The sequence below is a fragment of the Botryllus schlosseri genome, chromosome 14 (genome assembly GCF_051294905.1).
Source record: "Botryllus schlosseri isolate E-star chromosome 14, Bs_hap1, whole genome shotgun sequence".
Lineage (NCBI taxonomy): Eukaryota > Metazoa > Chordata > Ascidiacea > Stolidobranchia > Styelidae > Botryllus > Botryllus schlosseri.
In genome coordinates this window covers 24,480,736-24,505,268 of record NC_137249.1, presented here as the reverse complement: position 1 = coordinate 24,505,268, position 24,533 = coordinate 24,480,736, and the positions used below count along the sequence as shown (strand labels likewise).

The window sequence follows — 24,533 nt, the reverse complement described above, 5'->3', positions numbered from 1 at the left end:
TGCGCGACCATCTCGTCAGCGACAATATATTCATCACATGACCACTCGCGATTTCGGAGCTCGCTGAAAATGGACAAGTACAGTTTAAAATGGGTATTTGGCGTCCAATTTGTTCATTACGAACTATGTCCTACAATGCGGCCGTATAGGCTAGGCCTATACATGACTACTCGAAATGCGGCCGTGAATAGCAAAAAAGTTGGCCCTCCTGTACTACAGAATTCATTTACTGCGCCTTATTTTCTGTTTCGCTGCCTCCGGCAGCTCAACACGATGGATACATTTTTGTCCGCCTTCGGCTCGCGTAACTTATGTAGGTGGTACGCGAGCACTGCATAAAACCTCAAAATGGTACGTGGGTGGAAAAAGGTTGGGAACCACTGGTCTAACACGAGAGGAGAGGGCCGCCTCGCCACTCAAGATTGATGCTCAGCATCAAAAGCCACTAATTCTGCCATTGGCAAACATCAGTTGCGGCCGAGTTCATGTGTCATCTACAAATAGTTACATTGATCGCACTCTAATTCGAAATTTCTTGCTGGTATCATATTTTATGATACGATTGTGTTCATCCTATACTCTAGTTGCTGACGATTACCCCTCACAAGTGTCTGCGAAAATATTCGGATTTTCGACTTCATTTCAATATGAATATATACTATTCAATTGTATATTGAAGTTCTGTACATCCGAGAAGCTGTTCAAATACATTCAGAGGAGGGTAGACCGGCTTCATGCGCGATCTGCACATAAGAGAGCCAGAACACCAAAATTCAAAAACAAGAATTCATGACGTGAAACAAGAATTCATGACGTCACACGAAAATTTTAACTATAGAATGAAGTTCATTATAGTATGGTGATACGATGTGTGTTTACATCGGCAGCAATGTGTTGGAAATCAGGCCGATATGACTTCTAAGCCATGCGGAGCAGTTCCACCAAGTGCTGAACATTTCAGCTCCATCATCTGGACATTTTTACGGATTCATAGTCTTGTTACAATACTAAAGACGAAACTGTATCCCAGAAATTTTTGTGACCTGGCGCAATCACTTATCAAGTTCATGTTTTCACCTGGAATATGATCCCATTTTTATTCTATTCCCAATTTATACAGTACCACGTTATCGCTAAATTGCCGAAGATGATGGTGCATTTCATGCAAAAATATTTACTTCGGACAGTCTTTGCATTATTCCTTTTTGGAGGGATTGCTGAAACTGTAGAAATCCAGTCAAAGGTATGTTGAGAGGGTTGGTATTCAAGTATTATAGGATTTATCAGCCGATTGTATTTTGATTGAGAGTTATTCGTCTTTCAGTTGTGAACTGGATGGCGATCATAAATCTGTATAGGTCTGCGGTAGGCCGAGACGTGTCTTGTTGAAATCACGTCCGTATCTATGCTAGTTGTATCAATTTTGTTTCATGATGCTTGGGTGGCAAAATTGGTATAGAATACATTATTTTGTTGCATTAGTAATTCTGGCGACTCGAAAATGAAGCCAGCCAATTATTTTGAAAGTTTTATTAGTGTTGCGGTGTTGTTGTTCTGTGATTGTGAGATATATATTTGTGTAACAGGTCGCAAAACTTTACCTGGGATTTCTTGATTTCTTCCACATCGCCAATACTCGTGACAGGGAGCAACTGAACCGAGCCAGCGTGATTATCAAAACATATTACCAATAATCGACATCCTACATAGCGGATTAGACGACAGGTTTCCTCGACTAGGCTTGTTCAATTCTCGAAATGAAAACTAGTGACGTGCGTGCAGTTCCAGACCCCCGATCAGCTTGTAACTCATCTGGCCGACGTCCCGGCGTCTTCCAGTCGATGTTGGTCGTTGTCGGGCGAAGCGAAACAAGTAGACAAATCGTGCCAGCCCTGGAAACATACTCACCAAGGGGAGTGCCGCATAGGGTATTAGCCCGACCTGTCAGCAGACAACTACCGATGTGCATGTTTAAAAAAAAACATATTCATCATATTCTGGTGCGGTTGAGTTTTGCCTACAAACCGCCGAACACAGCGCCTGCAATGGTAATAGCCATGTGAAAGATGAATCACAGGAGAAGGGCTCAAAGAGTGGTCAGAGGTTTTCACGATGACTAGTAACGTCGAAGTGCTTGCAGTTCCAAGTAACATCGCCAAGGACCATAAGTGAAGTCACGCTATCCAGACCATAGATAAGAGGAAAGCCGTCATCTGGTAACCTCGTGGTTACTGGTGAGTAAGATATATACTATCGACAGTAACTCGACTGGTGGGTAAGATCCGATCCGATCCGATCACTTTCCGATTGCTGAATTTTGAGTCTCCTTAGTGTCGTTGGCCCGCCCTCTAACTGAACAATGGCAAGAGATGGAAGATACAGATACAAAAGTGTCAACTAGATTTAGATAGAAGATGGAGGATGTGTCGACACCGCATGTCTAACTGGTAGCAAGTTGTTACAATTCATGACGGGAGTTGACGCCGGGCGTCAAGTCGGATCGATATAAGAAAACGATAACGACAGAACAACATCAAATTGGTAGACGCAAACGCTACGCGACACGGCGTAAACCATTGCCGAAAAAATCGACCTGTCTCATAGACACGTCCTGTCCTGAACACGGCAAGCAATGAATGAACGAACGTCCAACCCGAACGAGCGCGCATAGATAATTATCTCTCTCGGCGCGCGCATCGAAGCAAAGGATGTGTGAACGCGATTCTCTTCAATTAACGGAATTGCAATTACCCTGGCTTGTCGTTCACATACTACTTCCCCAAGTACCTCGCTAACACAAAGGTTTTTCATAGTGTCCATAATATTTGAAAGATTGTCAGGAAATTTCGTGCGTATATTTCCAAATAATGGTTTAGTACAGCGGTTCTCAACCGGTGTGCCGCGACACACTACTGTGCCCATTTAGGTCTCGCAATTATATTCTATAGCAAACGAACATTAATTAAAAACGGGCTCGATGTGAAATTAGTACACTACGGGACAAATCAAAATTGCTGTCATGCCTGAAAATTGCTGTCATGCCTGAAATCAATATCCGCCGCGAATTCGCTTTACCCGACACCGCGAATTCGCTTTACCCGACATATAGCCTGTTTTGCACATTGCGTTCACAGAGAAGAGCAGACATGGCGGCGCCTGTATGACAATGCAGTTTTCAAATCATCACCGTCATCCTCATCGTCATCAGAAGATTGCGAATACCATTACATTGGAGAAGTAATCACGATTACATTTGTTTTGCTTCTTAGATCATATCTTTCAACATCTTTGAATATACATGTTGAGAACATATCTTTTTCAATACACATGGTGGGAGGCATTGTAACGACTGCAATGACAATGTCTCATGAGAGAAAAAGTGACGTCATCTGATTTTTTCGTAACAATATACCTTTACCCAACTCTATAACCGGCGGTTTCTCGCACCAAATGATTTGCACAGGAGACAAAACCGTTCTTTACTAACGCAGACAAACCTCAATTGAGTGGGGGTGAGCTCGAAGGGGGGCCAAGATAATTATGAAGTAATTTTGAGGACCACGAATCACGGATATATGTAGTTTGGGCGAACATTCGACTCCACAAAGTGTGTTACCAAGGAAAGTCACAGAGGAAATTGATGCGACACGTGAAGACATGATAATTCGTGTATGCGTCACAAGAAATAAATTTTAGTTTTGTCCGCTACGTTTGGGCAAAGCTAACATCTTTTGACTATATAGCAGACCGCAGGTCACCAATTTAACAACATCCAAAACTAATTAACAACGGGCCTGACCAAAGATGTTTTACATTATAACGCGCAGTTCGAACGTTGCTGCTTGGCGAGAAGTAGGCCGGACACCGGACACATATTTTAATTATTGTACTCGTCAAATAGAACATTACGATCTCCACAACGAAGCACTAAAAATTACCAGCTGCTGATATCAATCATAACCGAGTTATTCTTTGCCGTTACGAGTAAAGGCAGCCCAGGTCACGAGCCTAGCCCTCGACAATATGTAGCAACCTTCATGCTGGGTTTGACTCAGCATAGCCAAAGACCAATACATACGTTAGTATTTGAAGCTAGGCTGACTGGTGATTATTATCACAAGCCACCCTGGTGTTCCAGTACATCGGATGTGCCAGTCCATCGAATATATATTAATGACGAGGAAAGCTAATACATGTGACGTAACAATGAGCAGTGGCGTTCGAAAATCCGACGTTCACTTGTTCAGTTTCTGTCCTAGTCCTTTTACAAAGAAAAAAAGAAATCGTTCAGATATGTGAAATACTTAGTTACGATTACTTCGCAATTTTTTCGAATGTAATCGATTGCGTAATGCCGAGCCAAGCCGTAATGCCGATCTTTTAGCACAGTGGTTCCCAACCGCCGGTCCGCCAGATATTTTGTTATTTCAATAACAATATGTACTGCAATAGAAAAATACACCAAGTTGAAGGCTTCTTAATTGATAAAAGCAACACATCACATTTAAAACTCATTAAAAACATCGCTAGTCCCGTACTGTACAGAAATGTGACGTAACACCGGACCTGACTATAGATTAAGTATTGCTTTCACAACTACATTCATTGCAGTAAAGAATTTATTAACTCGAAGACTTGTCGTGTGCCCCTAGTTCAATATATATTGACCAATTACAGAGCTGAACGCTGAGACCTGGTTTTAGGAAGCAGAGCCAACCGCTTCCTTACACCGACGAACAAGTGCAGATCGATCGATAGACTTGTTTACTGACCTAATCGATTTCGACACATGTTGGTTCACTCGTTCAGCCAACCGCAAAGATGTGCGACCCACATACCGACTATCACAGTGGCATTGGAATTTATATACAATATTACTTGTTTGTAAAGCAGGGAGCACATCCTTGCGAGTTTGAGGCATGAGCGGCCTAGTCATGAACACCACTCGGGTATTTAGCATGAAATAGCACGATTGCACTGATGACCGGATTTAGGTCAGTAAACAAGCCTCGATCTGCACTTGTTCGTCGGTGTAAGGAAGCGGTTGAACCAGGTCTCAGCGTTCAACTCTGCAATTGGTCAACATTTGAACAACCCGGTGTGTGCCAGTCATTACAATGACAGTATGTTCACTGTGATTGCTAAATGCAGATCTGCCTTCCATCTGTCTGTCTTGGAGTCAACCATAATAAAATTGACCAATCCGGATTTGTCGACAGACAGAGTTTCTATATAATCTCAAAATTTCCCAATAATATATACCGCTATTTGTCTGTGTGTTGTCTTCCTCGTATTATAGTTGAATACTTGGTTGCGCCGATAGCAGACGATATATATAAACGTAAGACCTTAGTAGCTTTCACACTCTATTTAACGTCCACTTGCGAATGAATATAACTTTATTAGTTACACGAGCTTTCGGAGCGCTGCTCCTTCATCAGGTGTCAAAGCGAAAGTAACGCAAAAAGAGCAACGCAAAAATATTTTCAATTTGAACATATGCATATTATGACATCATAGGGAATGACAAATTCTAGATACTGAAGTCGCGTACTCTATGACGTCATAGAGACAAATATCAAGTTTTGATTTGAAATGCAAATAGTGAGTTGTGTGCCTAAAATCGGATTGGATAAGGTGTTTATATGCTAATTTGAAAAGAACAAAAAGTGCTAAGTCAAGCATTCATGGTGTAGTGAGATATACATCCTCTATCTATATTCAGCCCTTGTCGGAAAGTATCAAATTTGTCGATATATTTTTGTTCTGTAGCCTTGCGGAGAGTAGCGTCTTCCATGTTCCCGACCAATACATTGATAGTCATGTCGCTCTCCGAGTGCCCAGCGGAAGAAAAATGATCACCGACAGGCTTCGATTTGTTACCTTTCGAGATATCATGTCGGTGACCATTTACTCTCTTGTGGAGAGGTTGACTGGTTTCTCCTACGTACCATGCATTCGTACATCCTTTTCGACAGCGAATCAAATATACGACATTACTTGATTTACAAGTAAAATGGCCTTTGATGTTGTGCCGGGCGGGTCCTTTTGTAATCACGGTGCTGTGATTGAGAATAGCACACGTCTTGCATGATGGCTGTCCGCAATTTTTCACGTCATTTTCTCGTCTTGACCGAGGTAGCCTACTATTTACCAAAATGTTACGCAAGTTGCGTGGTTGCCGGATGGCTAAAATAGGTCTTCTCGGGAATATTTCATTGCATTTCGGATCGTTGATTAGTATTCGCTGATGTTTTCGTAAAATCTTACGGATCTTTTCTGCTCCCGGGAAATATGTAGTGACCAGTGGCACTCTGCGATCTTGTGTTTCCTCATTGTGATTTCGACTGCAATCAAGGAGCTTCTCTCGTGGTACATTGAGGGGCCTTTTTATTTGATTCCTTATCAGCTGTTGATCGTAGCCAGATTTGATTAGTTCGTGTTTCAAAACTTCCAAATGTTCATTTTTGTCCTCTTTCTTCGAGCAAATTTTATGAATTCGAAGGGCTTTGCTGTAGACTATTCCTTTTTTACAGTGTACTGGATGGAAACTGTGGTAGTTTAAAATCTTTCCAGAGTCCGTTGGTTTACGGTAGAGTGACGTGAAAATGCGACCTTCTTCGATGTTGACGAGCGTGTCGAGGAATGAAACTGCAGTCATCGAGCTCTCCATGGTCAGACGAATGTTAGGGTGAAAGTCGTTTATTGAATCATGAAACTTTTTCAGTGACTGTTCTCCATGGGTCCATATCATGAAAATGTCGTCGATGTATCTCGTATAAAATACTGGCCGCAATGTTTGTGTCTCCATGAAATCCTCCTCAAAATGATGCATGAAAAGATTTGCGTATTGCGGAGCAAATTTCGTGCCCATTGCCGTTCCTTGAAGCTGTAGAAAGATCTCTTCGTTGAATTCGAACGTGTTGTGAGTTAACGTGAAGCTTCAGGTACGATATTGAAGGCACCATAAATCTAGTTGATGATCGCCAATTACAAGGAGATTTGCGTGAATTGGCTAAACAAATTTCGACAAACGAAGTCAAAGGTATGATACTTCAAAAAGAGAAAAAAATCACGCAATTGGTAATGGAAAGGGAAAAATCCGAAATTTCACTGCCACCGGGCGCCACAGCTATAAGTAATAAATCGGATATAGCCGTTGCTAACCTGTCTAGCAAAACCTTGACGCAGTCTCAAATCGATGTTCTCAGTCTTAATTTGAAATTCTGCCCTACTCAAAAACTAGATCCTTACGTGTTAGCTGGAGACGCCGATGAATTCGACAGAAGAATGAGGAACAAGTACCATTTTTACGATGTCAATCCGGAAATTGAAGCTTCTCAGAATGGAAACGAGATAACTGAACAAATTATTAACAAGAAGCCCAAGAAAAACATAAGATGGAGGGCACCTCACGGCGAAAACAACAATTTGGACAAATATCTAGAAAGTTTCCACAACCAAATTAACGCTACATTCATTAGTAAGTCGAAACACCTCAACAGAAACTACAACGAAAATCTTACGAAGGAGCAGAAAAAGGCAATCACAGAACTCAAACAGGAAGAGAGCATCGTAATCAAGCCTGCTGATAAAGGAGGAAAAGTAGTCGTCATGGACCTGAAAGACTATTTAGAAGAAGGCTACAGACAGTTGAACGACTCCGTGTCGTATCAGAAACTATATTGTGACCCAACGAAAGAACACACGAAACGATTAAAGAAAATTATAAAATCCTTGGATATGGAAGAAGACGAGAAATCAAAGATCAATATCCCGTCTGATCCCTCTCTTGGCCGATTCTATCTTCTACCGAAGTTGCACAAAGAGAATATTCCTGGACGCCCCATCGTGTCATGCAACAAAACTATAAAGGAAGATATATCTGGATACGTGGAAAAACACCTCAAACCGTTGGTGAAAAGCACACCAAGTTTTTGTCGTGACACCACGGACTTTTTGAACAAACTCATGAATGTCAATCACTTAGTATCAGGAACGATATTAGTCACCATGGACGTATCATCCCTGTATACAAGTATTCCTCATAAGGATGGCATGGAGGCTGTGGAGAGATCTCTTGCAGAAATTGGACATCCTTTAAAGAAAAGCATCATGGAACTTATCGGCTTCACGTTAACTCACAACACGTTCGAATTCAACGAAGAGATCTTTCTACAGCTTCAAGGAACGGCAATGGGCACGAAATTTGCTCCGCAATACGCAAATCTTTTCATGCATCATTTTGAGGAGGATTTCATGGAGACACAAACATTGCGGCCAGTATTTTATACGAGATACATCGACGACATTTTCATGATATGGACCCATGGAGAACAGTCACTGAAAAAGTTTCATGATTCAATAAACGACTTTCACCCTAACATTCGTCTGACCATGGAGAGCTCGATGACTGCAGTTTCATTCCTCGACACGCTCGTCAACATCGAAGAAGGTCGCATTTTCACGTCACTCTACCGTAAACCAACGGACTCTGGAAAGATTTTAAACTACCACAGTTTCCATCCAGTACACTGTAAAAAAGGAATAGTCTACAGCAAAGCCCTTCGAATTCATAAAATTTGCTCGAAGAAAGAGGACAAAAATGAACATTTGGAAGTTTTGAAACACGAACTAATCAAATCTGGCTACGATCAACAGCTGATAAGGAATCAAATAAAAAGGCCCCTCAATGTACCACGAGAGAAGCTCCTTGATTGCAGTCGAAATCACAATGAGGAAACACAAGATCGCAGAGTGCCACTGGTCACTACATATTTCCCGGGAGCAGAAAAGATCCGTAAGATTTTACGAAAACATCAGCGAATACTAATCAACGATCCGAAATGCAATGAAGTATTCCCGAGAAGACCTATTTTAGCCATCCGGCAACCACGCAACTTGCGTAACATTTTGGTAAATAGTAGGCTACCTCGGTCAAGACGAGAAAATGACGTGAAAAATTGCGGACAGCCATCATGCAAGACGTGTGCTATTCTCAATCACAGCACCGTGATTACAAAAGGACCCGCCCGGCACAACATCAAAGGCCATTTTACTTGTAAATCAAGTAATGTCGTATATTTGATTCGCTGTCGAAAAGGATGTACGAATGCATGGTACGTAGGAGAAACCAGTCAACCTCTCCACAAGAGAGTAAATGGTCACCGACATGATATCTCGAAAGGTAACAAATCGAAGCCTGTCGGTGATCATTTTTCTTCCGCTGGGCACTCGGAGAGCGACATGACTATCAATGTATTGGTCGGGAACATGGAAGACGCTACTCTCCGCAAGGCTACAGAACAAAAATATATCGACAAATTTGATACTTTCCGACAAGGGCTGAATATAGATAGAGGATGTATATCTCACTACACCATGAATGCTTGACTTAGCACTTTTTGTTCTTTTCAAATTAGCATATAAACACCTTATCCAATCCGATTTTAGGCACACAACTCACTATTTGCATTTCAAATCAAAACTTGATATTTGTCTCTATGACGTCATAGAGTACGCGACTTCAGTATCTAGAATTTGTCATTCCCTATGATGTCATAATATGCATATGTTCAAATTGAAAATATTTTTGCGTTGCTCTTTTTGCGTTACTTTCGCTTTGACACCTGATGAAGGAGCAGCGCTCCGAAAGCTCGTGTAACTAATAAAGTTATATTCATTCGCAAGTGGACGTTAAATAGAGTGCGAAAGCTACTAAGGTCTTACGTTTGTATTATAGTATAATTTGATTTTCTCTCGGCTCTTGTTATGACTACCGGTACAGCTGACTTTGCCTAGCGTAAATTTTTTATTATTGTATTATTACGTCATACTTTGCCTTTTGGGTTTCACGTTTGAATCTCTCTCTGTATGATTATTATTGTGCCGTTAACTCTCGATAAGGGGCACACGAAAAGTCTTCGAGTTAATAAATTCTTTACTGCAATGTATTTAGTTGTGAAAGCAATACTCAAGTTTAGTACCGCCAACCATATTTTCGACTATAGCTTACTAGGTTAGTAATCTATAATTTGACTCCGAGTTCATACAGTCTCCGGTGACAACATGCGACCGACAACTTCGAGCTGACTCGCTGAATCACGCATGCATAAATAAATGACTCGGTATATCCGTCTGAATGGCCGCCGGATGTCGCTGTTTCCAGGAGTTTTCGCGCGGTGCATTGTATTCGTACTTCGTTTTCGCATTTAGTTGTACGTCTGGTGGTAGTAAGAATTGAGCAAAGGTATTTTGTCCCGATTCCGAATCGCTTCTTCCCTCGATATAATCGAATAGAAAAGAATAATATTCGAGTTGGTGAATTACAGGGCTTCCCAACATAGCGTCGCTACCGCCACGGTTTGCCATGTTCTATGGATTCGCGGGGACATAAATTACATACCAATTGGCTGCAGTAATGCCATTGAACAGGGTGCTATCGGAAGTTCATTTCTGAATATTTTAGTCCCACATTATTCAATTTCAAATATTAGTCTTGATTCGTCTGGTGCGTAAGGACCGGCTGCATTTCAGTGCTGACATTTTTTTTCGCGCCAGAACACACCAAGACATAGGACAGTTTGGCCAACACGCAGCTTCACGTGAAGTGAACTGGCTAAAAGATCACTGGTGGCACGTTGGCCGGAACCTTCGATGTCAATATGTTCCTGCGCCGATATAGTCGTCACCCGATAAGTCTTACACTGTAAAAACTGTGGCCACCTTACAGAGGTGTTTCAAAAATCACCCAAAGGAGGTGGTATTTTCTCCACCCGTAAAGGGTGGTGGGCTCCCCCACCTAATTTAGGTGGAAAATTTTCCTCCCCTATGCTATCGGTAAACCACCTCATCAGCCTATCCAGATACCACCTCGTCCTATCCGGATATCTTCGTCAAACGACTTCGATGCGCACAACATCTAAATTAATTCTTCATAATCCACGTTGACATAAATCACAACATCGCCTTTATTCCAAAACTTTATTTTCAAATTAGGCCCAGATTTTACCAAGTTTGGTGCGAACAGCAGAACTCATCTCTTTCAACAGTGTGCTAGAACTGACATGAAAGTGAGGGAATTTCTGATGTTTGTCGAAAACTGTATGTCGAATATCCAGTAGACTGAAAGCATCACTGCAAATCCCTCATGGAAGCTGTTGATATCTCGGACTGTCTCCCCATCAAAGTAGATGGCCCACTCCTTCTTTTCCGCAGCAGAACGAATTGTAAGGTAGGCTGATCTGGGCATCTGAAGAAAGGTTTGGTATTGTGAAACAGGTCAAACATACATATTGGCAGTGTATTATAACTATTCAAAAATACATGCTCACTTGAGTAGTATCAAAAGACTGTCAAACTACTTTTACTTGTAGCTGGTTCACAACATAACTCGTACCGAGTAAAATTATGTCTTCCTACTTCTACTTCAGTATAGCCTTGTTAACTGCGTTTGACGCCTCTGGCTCGGGCATATGAACATTAGATGGACTTGACAACCAGGTGTTAGTCAGCAGCTCACGCTGACACCAACTTTTTATCGTCACCATGCCGACCTCTTTTTGACTGTCCAGTCCTGCGGGCTGGACACCCTCAAAAGTTTTTAAATTTGTAACTCTGTTTTACTGCAACTGTCATGTTATTACTCATATTGAGTAAGTTGCAAATATGCATCTATCGAGTTGAAAAGTGGCCACCTTCGAAATACAGCTAAAATTATGCGTTTAGTTCTACTTTTTGAAAAAGCTGTACTACTAAAGATGTCCACTTGAAGTATATAACACTAACATGGCTTGCAGATCACCACTTATATATACTTGTAATCGCCTAAATATACGGCGTGATGATCTGAATCTGGGCCTAAAAATTAGGTTATCATTCATGCTGCCAATTGAGTGTGTGGACACCCAGAAATTGCTTTGCGAAACGCCATTTGTACACCACTGCTTCACTGCGACTGCGATGAAAAGGGTGCACGGGCTTGTCAACAGCAGGGCGTTTGAGAATGAGTAAATATTCAAATGCCCTTATCTGATCTTATTTCATCGGTTGCAGCTATAAAAAATATGACTGCTCTGCTGTCGAATTCCCAGCCAAATGATTAGTTATGAAAGGCTGCCAGACTAAAAACGATTTAATAGCAATGGGATGTATACCGTTGAAAAAATGTGTTCAAACTACAATTACATAGTTGCTATAAAATGCAAAGTTCGACTAGGACTGTCGAATCGTTCTGACAGTCCCGAATTATGTATACTTCAAATCAAACAACTGCTTGATAATATCGATAAATATTCTTACCTGATCAGACAGGAAGAAGTTTATTTTTGAGGAAAATGGCAGGTAGACTAACCAATGTAACCATCCAGTCCAGATCGTCAGATTCTGTAATACAAAATGCAACTAACTTACAGAGCATAAGTGTGCTGCTTGCTATGGAGGCATTGGTGTAGATCAGGGTTGACCAACCTTTTTGCTATTCACGGCCTGATTTCCTAATATTAAAACAGCATGCGGCCGCATTCCAGCGCACAGTCGTAATGCACCAACTTGAAGCCAAATATCCGCATTAAATTGTCGATTATGTCCATTTATTTTATACTCGGAGCTCACCTATTTATTCATATCGGCTTCTAAGGCTACAGGTTGATCCCCCTGGCATAGATCAAAAACGGCACAAAAACTCATGGCAAGTCCTGATGTTGATTGCTGTACAATTGAACATGACTAATGAGCACATATGGCAAATAATGGATCACAATTAATTACTTGATTGCATAATTGACGAGATCGTAAGTTCTGTTAAAACCAACAGCTCAGTTCAAAATTTAGTATAACTCACCAGAACTGTCGTTTCCGTCATGAGTACCTGGCGTCGAATTGAGGGCGATTTCCGACAGCACATCCAATGGATCACTCATTTTCTCGGCAATGCAATATTTACCTGGGTAAAGAGATGTGTACTTATAGGAGCAAGGAATACTGACGGAGCCAAAATTGGCTTTGCAGCATTGCTTTTCAAACTGTGAGATGGCATGCACTTGTGTGGATATACAATATGCAATATGCATATACTTTACTTTTGCGGGCGTGGAATGATTCAAATTAACTTGATAGGACATTCAGTACAGTGACACCGAAACTTAGTCTTCATGAAGCATTTTTGAAAGCTGTTGGACGTGCGACACACAACCAATCGTAGTTCTTAAACACAACAATGTTGTCTCGCACCAGCAAGAGTCAATGTACTATCAATATTACGCAAACGCAATCAAAAGCAGGTATATGGTAGGCTTACCATATTTTGGAAATCTAAAAAGAGGACACTTTTTCAGAAATTTAAAACTTGCAAAACCGGAGTAGAATTCTGTAGAATTCTCAAAATACCGTTTTTCTCTCCACATTTCCAGGTGGATGACTAAAAAAAAAAAAAAAAAGGTCACTTTTTGCTCAGAGCTCAAATCACCGTTTTTCACTCTGAAATACCCCCCCCCCCGAGCTTCACTTCTGTGCTAATTTGCGGCATATCACTCGCAATTTGCTCTAAATCTGACCTAAATTTTCAAAAAAGAGGACAAAAGGGCGTCCTCCGAGGACACTTTCAAAAAAGTCAAAAAAGAGGACAAATCCTCTCAAAAGAGGACGTATGGTAAGCCTAGTATATGAGCAGACCAGGGGTGGCATTACAAAACAAGAAGCGTACTGCAGAATTCGGTCCTACAAAACATGTATACCGACGGGCCACTGCTACCAGTGAATTATACGCTGGATAAATTCGAAAATAGATATGTAACGACTATCGCACTAGAATTGGACTACTAAAGAATGTTCAGCTAGCAGCAAGTAAATGATGTGAATTCAGTGTGTGCTTACTTACAATTACTTGACATATTGCAATGTCCTCTTTGAAGACGTCATCATCTCCGACATCCGCATACTCCAGATCTAGATACTGGCCTAATCTTCTGTCATAACACTGGATTTTGAAGTCACGATCATGGAGTTCACCTTTGTGTATTTCCGAAACCTCTCTTCTTATCTCAGAAGCGTCGTCGACAGTAATCAGCGGACAATAATTTGATAGCTTAACTAACAATTTCATGGCTACCTTAACAGACAGATTGATTAGCAAATGTTCATGAATAACTGGTATCTGGCCTGCACCGTCATGTGATGAGAATCTAAATGGCATCTGTAGCTGTTGCATGCCGTGGCAATGTGATTGCACGATCCAATTTCACAGCCGAAGACTTGATAGGCTGGGCAAGTATATCCAACACGATAACGCATTTCTAATACAAGCATGACAACGCCAATCCATAATCCAAAGCCAACTATCTCCCTCTCGTATACTCCATGGACTCACAAAAACTCGCTTCTCTTACTACAAAATTTGGCGAAGACAACTGTGTTGTCGGCGCCATCTTTTTACCACCCGAACTTTTTAGTGATACAACAACCAATCAGAAGCAGGCATCAGTCTGACGATTTCATTCACCGTCTGTATCATTCTGACGTCACAGTAAAAATCACAGACCTAGTCACTCGCACCGTAACAATGGCAACAACAAACTTCTAACTATATACGGTAACGGCATATAACTAACATACGTAGTAACCTATATAGTAACGGACGAACTACTAGTACAGCGGACGACCAACGGACGATTGAATAATTGTTGATTCCAACACTTTCAAACTGTACATTGAACAAATATCTGCTCCCCGCAATGAAGATAGAGATTTTCATTCAATGATTATGTGCACGGTTGCGCGGTTGGCTTATAACTATTATCTCGCTGTCTCTGTCTACCGATATGAGGCTCACATATTACATACCAATGTCCTTCCGGCCTTCATATGTGTGTTTAACCAGCCACCTTGGGCACACGCATTAAATTTCGCGACAACAACCCCGTATGCGCACCTCACGCGTATAGGCGGATTCATCATCCACGGTCAAATAGGGGTGGAAAGAAGGATATCACCTTTAAGGAGGTGTATTATAGTCACCCTCCTTTGATCATGAGTGGAAACAATATTTCCACCCTAATTCCACCCTAAAATCCACCTTTATTTTTTACAGTGTAGTCTAAGCTGCGCGCGGCACAAATGCGACCCGCGAAGGGAAACTAATGCTCCCAGTGTTGAAGTTTTTTAATGCTCCTAGTGTTGAAGTTTTTATTTTAGTTTGAGTGCGTGTGAGCGACTACGATGTAGCTACAATCATTACCTAGGTTCACGGAATAACAACACGCTTCAACAAAGTAATTAATGTAAAATTGACAAACTTATCGCAATAAAACTTTAGAAACTAACTGTACAGGTACGCTGATTTTCATAAACACTACTTGGTGCTTACTAAGCTGAGAAACAAATTAATGAATCTCGTGAATCGCGTAATAGCGTTTGTTAATCGGATGTGTGAAGGGTTGTTGTAAATTACCGGAATTGGTAAGAGAGGTCTGAAAATTTCTTTCCCCAGAAATTAAGTTGATCGTCAGGGTCCATAGTTGTCGGGTGTTCTGTGGTAATAATTTTGTGGTGATAATTTCGTAAGGCCGTGAGCTATTAGAAAGATTGCCATGGGACCGTATCGCGAATTTTTCCACGTTTCAGAACAAGCAAACAAAACAAAAATATGCTGAGCGCGCCAACAATATTCGACTTTGGAAAGATTGTACTCATTTTCGATTGTACTCATTTTCGCTGGTTAACTCCGTTCCTGTAATCACTTCCACCACACCAAACTTTGTTCGAAATTACGTTCGACTCGGCGAGAGTGATTCGGGTTCATCGGGAGTCTCGACTGGTGGCTTCGGCGGTTCGCCGTGTCCTCTTTTGTAAAATCTCAGAAAAACAGGCCGTACAATTTCAAAACCCCGAAAACATTAGGGTTGGTAAGATCGCTTCGGCGACTCGACGGGCCCATTTTTTCGAGAAAATGTGTCCGAAAGAAGTCAACATAGGATTCCCGAAAAATGACTAATATGAAGAGGGACAATGTGAGCGGGCTTGTACCCGGCCCTCGCCCCGAGTTGAAAACAGCTTTTATGACAACTCGTTGAAAAATTGTATTGACGAAACGCGGCGCCCTTGTGTTGACAGTACGAAAATGGATGATGATAATCATTTTCAACACGAGTGGATATGTTCCAACTGCAAGATCAAAAGAGAGCTCGCGGAGGAAGCAGCGGCATTGGACCGTGTCGTGCGCACGAGCAGGTGCTGGCCGATGAGCGTCATTGGTCTTAAAACTCCATGTCTGATCGAAGACCATCGCAACGTGCAACTGACTATGCGCTTTTGTTGCAGCTGGTCAAGGCGTTGGACTTAGTTCGTCGGATGTTACAAGAGAACATCGATGATGAATGTAGACTTTGCACTGGTACAGCAAAAAGTTCTCTGGAAATTCGGTGACAGTGAGGTGGCGGTTTCGCCGGGGCTATATTGTTTCGACAAGTTTTTTTTTGTCAAGTCCGAAAGTCGTCATGGTTCCCGGAAACTTGCTACGGATGACACGCCACCTCACCCACAGGGTCCCCGGAAACTTGCTACGGATGACACGCCGCCTCACCCAACCACTATACAAGTCGACAATGAAGGTACGTAAAGTGATGTTTCACAAAAGATACGCCGTATCAGTTTCATTAGGAATTGCACACGGATTTATGAACTCCTATTTTGATGCCAGAACTTGCTACGGGTGAAACGCCGCCTCGCCCAACCACTATACAAGTCGACAATGAAGGTACGTAAAGTGGTGTTTCGTATAGCATATAAGTCTGTCATTGGAAGACAACTTTTGATTGCTGACGCATTGCCTTGCATGCAACTTTACATAAATCAAGAAATCCCGAGTCCGTCGATTCTTATCAATTCGCTTTTGCTGTGCATCATATATGTTGGTAGAATAACAAGCTTCTCGGTCTTTATGGCTAATATCAAGTTTCGACAATCTCTACGTTTCTACACCGAAGACGCTCCACACGCCGGACCAGCGAAATCCGCAAGAAGATTTCTCGACGACCTCCGCTCCAGTAGTCGCTACAACGTTGGAATCTCCGGAAAGGTTAGTGATTCCGGAGCTACAGCTCCAACGCCGGCCAGAGATTCTTTGCTGCTCAACTAAAGCGTAGCCGCCTACGCCGCGACAAAACGCCTACGCCGCAACAAAGAATAAGCAACGAAGAAGCCTATCAATTCCGTTGCTTTTGCCACGGTACAGTGTGATTTGAACACGTCGTTCAACCACTGTTTGCGTTTGTAAGCGACCTTTCAACAGAAAAGAAAGCGACTGCAACGCCATTCAGAGCAAGGCTATCCTGCTGGTGAGTGAATGCAAGACGATGTATTTCGAGAAGAGGTTCCGATTCGATCATTGCTTCGACGAAAAATCCTCCAAAGAGGATGTTGAAGATATGGACAGACTCAAAAAGCCCGAAAAATTTGCGTATGTCTGCTACTCTGATTTTGAGGGTGTAAGTGAAAGGCTGAGAAAGATGAAGACTTGCATACCGAATATATTCGCTCCCAAGCCAAGAGGACTTGACGAACTTGACCGCTGGAAGGCTACCGAGCAATTTCTTTTGTATACTGGCAAGCTTGCTCTGAAACGAATTTTGCGGAGCGACCTGTATAAACATTTTCAACTCTCAATATTGCGATCGGTATTCTTGTGTCAGAGAAATCCTGTCAGCAATCCATATCATTTGTCCAACGACGCTGTCACCTTCAAAGCCCGTGAGTATTGTTCAGCTGTCAAATTTGAAAACTATATGCAATCACAAAAAAAACTGGTAAGATCAGGTAAAAGTCCATTGACTCAAATCATCAAACGCTACAGTGAAACGACATCTCATGATGTTAGTGAGGAATTATCAAACCAATGTTTGATATCTAAGGCAAAACCTAATAATGCATACATACTAGAGGATGGATCTTGTGCAGAAATTGAAGAAATAATATCGGGTAAAGCGAAAGATCAAAAGTTGTTGTGCCGTATTTTTTTGTTACCAGCTCCACCTTTTATGACTCCTTGCTCCTCAAAAATTATAGGCAGCTTTAAGGTGGAAGTGAAGCGCGGCAAGCTTGCTTACATTACTCCAAAAACTTAGCTCGCAAGGCAATATTGATTGAACATGGCATTTTGTTTTTTTAGCCATTCTGCATGATCATATTGTCGGCTGAATGTCCGATCCGTTTCTAAATTTGGAAAATCCTAAAAATACCCCGCGATTGCGTCTCATTCCATAGATTATTGATAGAAAATAACAATGAGCCCAAAAGAAGCTCACGGGAAAGCCGTTAAGAGTTTGAAAGTAGCTGAGACTACACAACGTCGATTCACGGGTGCTCGAAATGATTGGGTAAACTTTTCACTAAATCACGATGAATGGATGTCGCTACTCCTACATAACGACTCCAGATAAATATCGTGAACAGTGATTCTGCAAATGTCGCACTGATACCGTGATCCAATAAGGTGTGTTTCTGTGGACTGAAGACTGCAATCGTACACCACAATAGAACACCACCTCTGGCGATAACACACGCAATCATAAAACACACCATCGTAAGTGTTTGTCCAGTTCGTCCGGCGACATTTCGAAACGGTCATCGCCACAAGAGATCGAGGTTGCGCTCGTCATATCGGTAGCATTTTGAAACGGCATCGCCACAAGGTTATTGACGTCGATTCAGTTGGTCATATCGAAAAACATGTCAATCCGTTTTACAATGCACCATAGTGTTACGACACAGACAAGATGCGACGTTAGAAATAATGAAACACGGAAGGCACACTTTGGTGCTATTTGACATGGATTTTACACCCGACGAACCTCACATTCGAGCGATGCATTGGAATGGCCCTTGTCTTATTGATGTTGAAGGAAAAGAAAATGTATCGATTTATCGGTTTCGTACATATCCAACAAAAACCTGGGTATACGGTCGTGCTTGGGTCGCATATTCGACTGTGAATGTGATGATGAATAACAGTGATGATTATTCCATATTCGACAATGTTTCTTCATGTCGAGAAATGTGGTCGTTCCGATCCTAATGAAATTTATTGTTTAACGTAATGTGTATGAACGACGTTATCGGAAATGGCTACATTACGATATCGATTTGTCTAAAAAAAGGGGCTAATATCAGGACAACAATTACAGATATGTGGCTGGTAGTGGAGTCATTCGGAGTTGTAATATGTATATGTCACGTCGTTTATCCATTCCGAAGTTCGAAATTCAAAGCAGCTCTGCTTTATGACATGATATAGATAGGGTAGGAATCAAATACTATGGAACCATTCATAGCTACATGTTGGCTCCAAGTACGAATGCTTGACATTAAATTAACCATAACCGTTGCAATTAATATAGGAGTCATTTGGAATCGTGAGATGACTATGCCATATCCGGCAATGTCTCTTGATGTCGCCGATTGCGATCGTTCCGTCCCTCATAACCTTTATTGGGATATGAAATTTGTACGGACGATGTAATCGGAAATGGCTACATTATGGTATATGTTTTGGCTCTAAAAACGACGTAACAATATGATAACAATTGTACATTTGTAGCTGACAATGGAGCAATTTGCATACATTATATGACTATGCCACGGTTAGCCATTCCGAAGTTCGAAATTCAAAGTGTATATCTCAACTTTATGACATGATATCAATAGGGGATATAGTAGGTAATAGGGAGCCAATCATATATAACTATCGGCTCAAAATACTATTTATTTCCATGAGGCTACCCATGGCCTACTAAAAACACGGCCTTACAGAGTCTGCCTATTGACCTGAAAATTAAGAGGCCCAAAGTCTACTTTCCAACCCTTACCAGCTGTGCACTCAATTGGCCAGAAAATGCGATATTGTCATAATGCTACCTGTCTCTGTTACTCTACTAACACACCGGTGCAGAATGTATGTAAAAACAGTCTATTGCAGCAATATATAACTAACAAATTAGGATCGAAATTTGCATAATCAAAGAAAAATGGGTGGAGAAACTCTTGAAGTAGAGCCCTAGAAAACAAATATCACAGCCTTACAGGACAATCACTTCTTTTGCCTTTTCCTCTCTTCAAATTGGCGAACTGAGTCTTCCCTGAATAAGAAATTCGCAAATTTTCATTATTGTAAAAAATGTTCACAATTTTCTTGAACGCGACATTTGTACAATTTTCACTACGTGCATTGCAACCAATTCGGGATTTACTCAACACAACTTTCAACACACGTACTGCTGCGCTTGCACGGCACAGAGGAACAGAGCAACGGTTAGATATGAACTGATTAGCCGAATCTAGAACTGCGAAGGAATCAAATACAAAATGGGCCACTTGAACGGCAGGTACAGTCAACCGGTCCCTATCCCCAAAACTGAAAAATTCATCATATTCCTCTTCGGTTTCATCAGTCGTGAGGGATAAGCTACACTCGGTGCAGTCCGTAGAATGACAACATAACCAAGACTATTGGGCGAGTACCTCTGCTTGCTGTTTACAACAGTCCACCACATATGTATGACTTTGAGGTATCCGCCTTATCTGGAAGGTATTTGGAGCAAGCTGCTATGGTTTTTTCATCAAAGATAGCCAGTGCCAGGTTGACTTTCTGCTTGTGGCCAGGATGTAATGCTTTTTTTGTTAGCTTTGGAGCCATACGCAAATTAGGCTACACTCCAACAGCCATGCAAAAGAACCAGCAGGTCTATTTATGGATATATCGCCACCTTTAATATAGAATAATGGAAAGGAAAATCTCCTAGCGTTCAGTAGATTGTTGATAATGTTCTTCACCAAATGAACGTTGTCATAAAATAGATAGATTTGTGTCTTGCAAGTTGCAACTTGGATGATTGATGAACAACTCACAGTTTGAACCAAACTGCGATGGCAGTATATTGAAAGCACGAACGTTGGTACTGTGGTTGTCAGAAACAATACCTCTCATATTATATTCTAGATCCGAGATTTTCGTGGTGCAATCAGACAGCTTTTGCGCTAACCAAGCACCTTATATTTGTGTTTCTGGTAAAATTTGTAGGACTAAAGGAAGCGATTTTTAAGTCCCTTGATCATAATCACTATGACGCCTTTGTAAAGATTTCCATCTTCATCAGCACCATAATATTTGCCACCATGATATTGCACACTTTTTTGCAGATACATTTCATACACCATCATGATAACATCCTCAGAAATTTCCATGGCCTTTGAAAAATCAATAGTCCCTTTAGTCTTGTTCGCAAACAGCTCAAAGATAGCATAGGGAAAGTTTCCAAAAGTGTATTGTACGCTTGGCAAGAAATAGAACGTAAAAGCAAGCAGTACCGGATCATATTGAAAGAGTATTGCCAGCCTTGTGGTATCTTAGATTACGCAGCTCCTCTAAAATATCTACTTCGGGATCCGGATTAGTTAGACTACCCAAATAGCTTGGGAAGTTTAGTAGCTCGCATTTCCTTTTGAGCAGAGTATTTCTGCTTGTGCGGAACCATGTTGGTAAAGGCACAGGTATCCAATTATGTTGCATCTGCACCCTGTCAATTTTATGGCATTCTTGATTTTCGGAAAGTTGTCCAAACATAGCTCAAAGTATATGATATGCTGATCCCCTGCTTGAGACTTTGGCAGATTTGGCAGTAGTATATCCAGAAGTACACCCAACCACGCAACACTTAAGAACCATCGCCTATTAACTACACTAGATAATGAATATTAACAAATTATACATCACTGTTGAGTAAAATAGTATTCTGGCACAGCACCCTATCCAAGCCTTGTCACAATTGATGAAATTCTCTAGAAGCAGTTGCAATGAACATGCCTTCGTCAGTATAAATGTGTTAGAACCAACGCTACCAGTTATACAATTCGTGAAAATAGACTACCAAGACTATGTTAGCGAGCAAGCAGATTATGATACTACAATGGAGCCGTTCGAACACGAGGTTTTTCGCGTCAGCTTGAACCGCTGGCACTGTCGAGGAACGGTAACCTGATTGCTAACTAACCTATCAAATGATAATACTGACCCTTAGCTCGTGAATATACTCTACATAGCGAAAGAAACAAGTGCGATGCTACGAACAGAACAGCACCAAACGGCTCAACCCGAACAACTACAAATGTCTTGTTTCGACAACAACAACTACAACTGTATTCATCCGCACGTGATTTTGCAGTAATATCCGTGAATTGTCCACCTGACTAGCAGCTCTTTTGGTACTAAAATGATTTTTTCCGTGCTAAAACGATATTCCTTCATCATAACACAATAAATCCTAGTTAGAATCCACTGTGGTTTTTAGTTGCTCGCTACTTACCATCTGCGTAGGTATAACCGTGAGATTTACACTTTTTCAGAACTGGCCTCTTAATTTTCAGGTCAATAGGCAGACTGTAAGGCCGTGTTTTTAGTAGGCCATGGGCTACCCTAACCGTTGCTATTAATATAGGAGTCATTTGGAATCGTGACTATGCCATACTCGGCAATGCCTCTTGATGTCGCCAAACGTGACCGTTCCTGTCCTCATTGCATTTATTGTTAGATGAAATGTGTATGAACGATATCATCGGATATAGCTACATTACGATATCTGTTTTGGCTCCAAAACAACGGACTGACATCATGATATCAATTACAGAGATGTAAGTGGTAGTGGAGCCATATGGAGATGTAATATGCATATCTCACGACGTTTATCCATTCCGAAATTCGAAATTCAAAGTAGCTCTGCTTTATGACATACATGATATAGATAGGGTAGGAATCATTCATAGCTAAATGTTGGATCCAAGTACGAACGCTTGACATTAAACTAACCACAACCGTTCCAATTAATATTGTAGTCATTAGGAATCGTGAGACGACTATGCCCAGGCCGTGTTATTTTTGGCATTTCAGGAGCCAGATGCCAAAACTGCCAAAAATAAAAATCTGAAAGTGCCAAAAATAAGCAATTTTTGGCATATGCCAAAAATAACACGGCCTGCCAAATAGTGTATTTCGTTCATGGTGTTGTGTTAACAGGACCGCGTTACAAGCGAGAAGAGCGTTTGTGAAAGGCAGGTTTCTTAATCTGGGTCCAGCCCACCCATTAGGGGTGAAAGCATGGTGTCCTAAATGGTGTGGGCATAGCGAGATTGAACGGCTGACTGCATTTGGTTTACGTCATACTTTCCATTTGTCTAAAGGCAATTTTACGACCATTTTTGACCGGCTTGTCGAGCGCTAAATCTGATAAAACGGGTATCAATGAGAAGCGGCCGCAGTACTGATTATTAAAATATAAATTATATTCTGCTCATGGAACTGGAACTCCCGAAATCAACCACGATTTTTGCATTGTGATCGAGTTGAACATTGTGACGCAACAAACTGTCTGGCTATTTCTGAGCTGCATAGTCTCGTTTTGCCAGACAGTCTTGTTGCGTCAATGTTCTTAAACAAGCTAACTTTCCCAGGACTCTTCCATCCGAGTTGGTAATATTAAAGCCACCTGAAGTGAAAAAATGTCCTCCGAAAATATATCGGTAGACTAAAGGAGAAATGATAGTCGGGCTACTACATAGAATGTGTTGAGAGACAACACAGGAAACTCCTGGAAAAGGATCAGGAAGAAAATTATTTCCGCGATGAGGTCGATGGCACTGGCGAAGTGATCTCTTTTCATGATGCATGGAAGCCGGTTCGGCCCTCCAAAGATTTTGAAGCTCTGAAAACCTTTTGTGGATGACTGGCAACATTCTTTCCCTCAGCGGCTACTGTTGAAGCCGATATTTCCCAGATTCGCTGGGCAAGAAATGAATTTAGGAGAAACTTGGCTGACCTGAGTTTGGAAGCACTGCTACAGTGCAAACGACTTAAGTCTATTCAACAACTGTGACAATCAGCTGTTGAGCGTGTTTGTTAGGCTTTTTTTTTTGCTTATTGGCACCGATTCCGATGGATACTGCACATTTTGTGGTATCGTTTGATATAATTAACCAATGAAATCGTTAGGTTTTTTCTTCTCTGTTTGTTGGCACTGATTATACGTGGATGCTGCACATTTTGTGGTGTCTTTTGACAAACTAGCCCAAATAAAGCGTTTTTGTGACTAATTCGAGGCTGAAACTATCTATTTAGAGGATGATGCCAAAACTGCCAAAAATAAAAATCGAAAAATGCCAAAAATAAGTTATTTTTGGCAGTTTTGGCATATGCCAAAAATAACACGGCCTGACTATGCCACATTCGCGAATGGCTCTTGATGACGCCAAAGCGGCCATTCCGTTCCTCCTAACCTTTAACGCGAACGAGTGAACCAACATGTGCCTAAATCGATTAGGTCAGTAAACAAGCCCATCTATCTATCGATCAATCTGCACTTGTTTGTCGGTGTAAGGAAGCAGTTGACTCTGCTTCCTATAACCAGATCTCAGCGTTAAACTCTGCAATTGGTCAACATTAAATGAACTACCCGGTGTGTGCCAGTCATCAGTGGCGGCTCGTGACAATATCGGGT

General features: G+C 41.5%; 2 protein-coding genes and 1 long non-coding RNA gene across 3 annotated transcripts in view; 2 read left to right on the top strand and 1 right to left on the bottom strand.

Annotated features, from left to right (window-relative positions):
• LOC145456538 (uncharacterized) overlaps positions 1–24,533 on the top strand; it is a 266,927-nt gene that overhangs the window by 158,265 nt on the left and 84,129 nt on the right. The gene's annotated exons all lie outside the window — the stretch shown is intronic.
• Positions 7,087–9,393, top strand: LOC145456056 (uncharacterized). The gene has a single exon (XM_080334087.1). The coding sequence runs from the start codon at positions 7,087–7,089 to the stop codon at positions 9,391–9,393; it is 2,307 nt and encodes a 768-aa protein (XP_080190213.1).
• Positions 10,969–15,088, bottom strand: LOC145455866 (uncharacterized). The gene is made up of 4 exons (XR_013920443.1): positions 13,877–15,088; positions 12,842–12,943; positions 12,301–12,384; positions 10,969–11,251 (listed from the first exon to the last, which is right to left on the bottom strand). It is a non-coding gene; the product is annotated as an uncharacterized LOC145455866 (long non-coding RNA).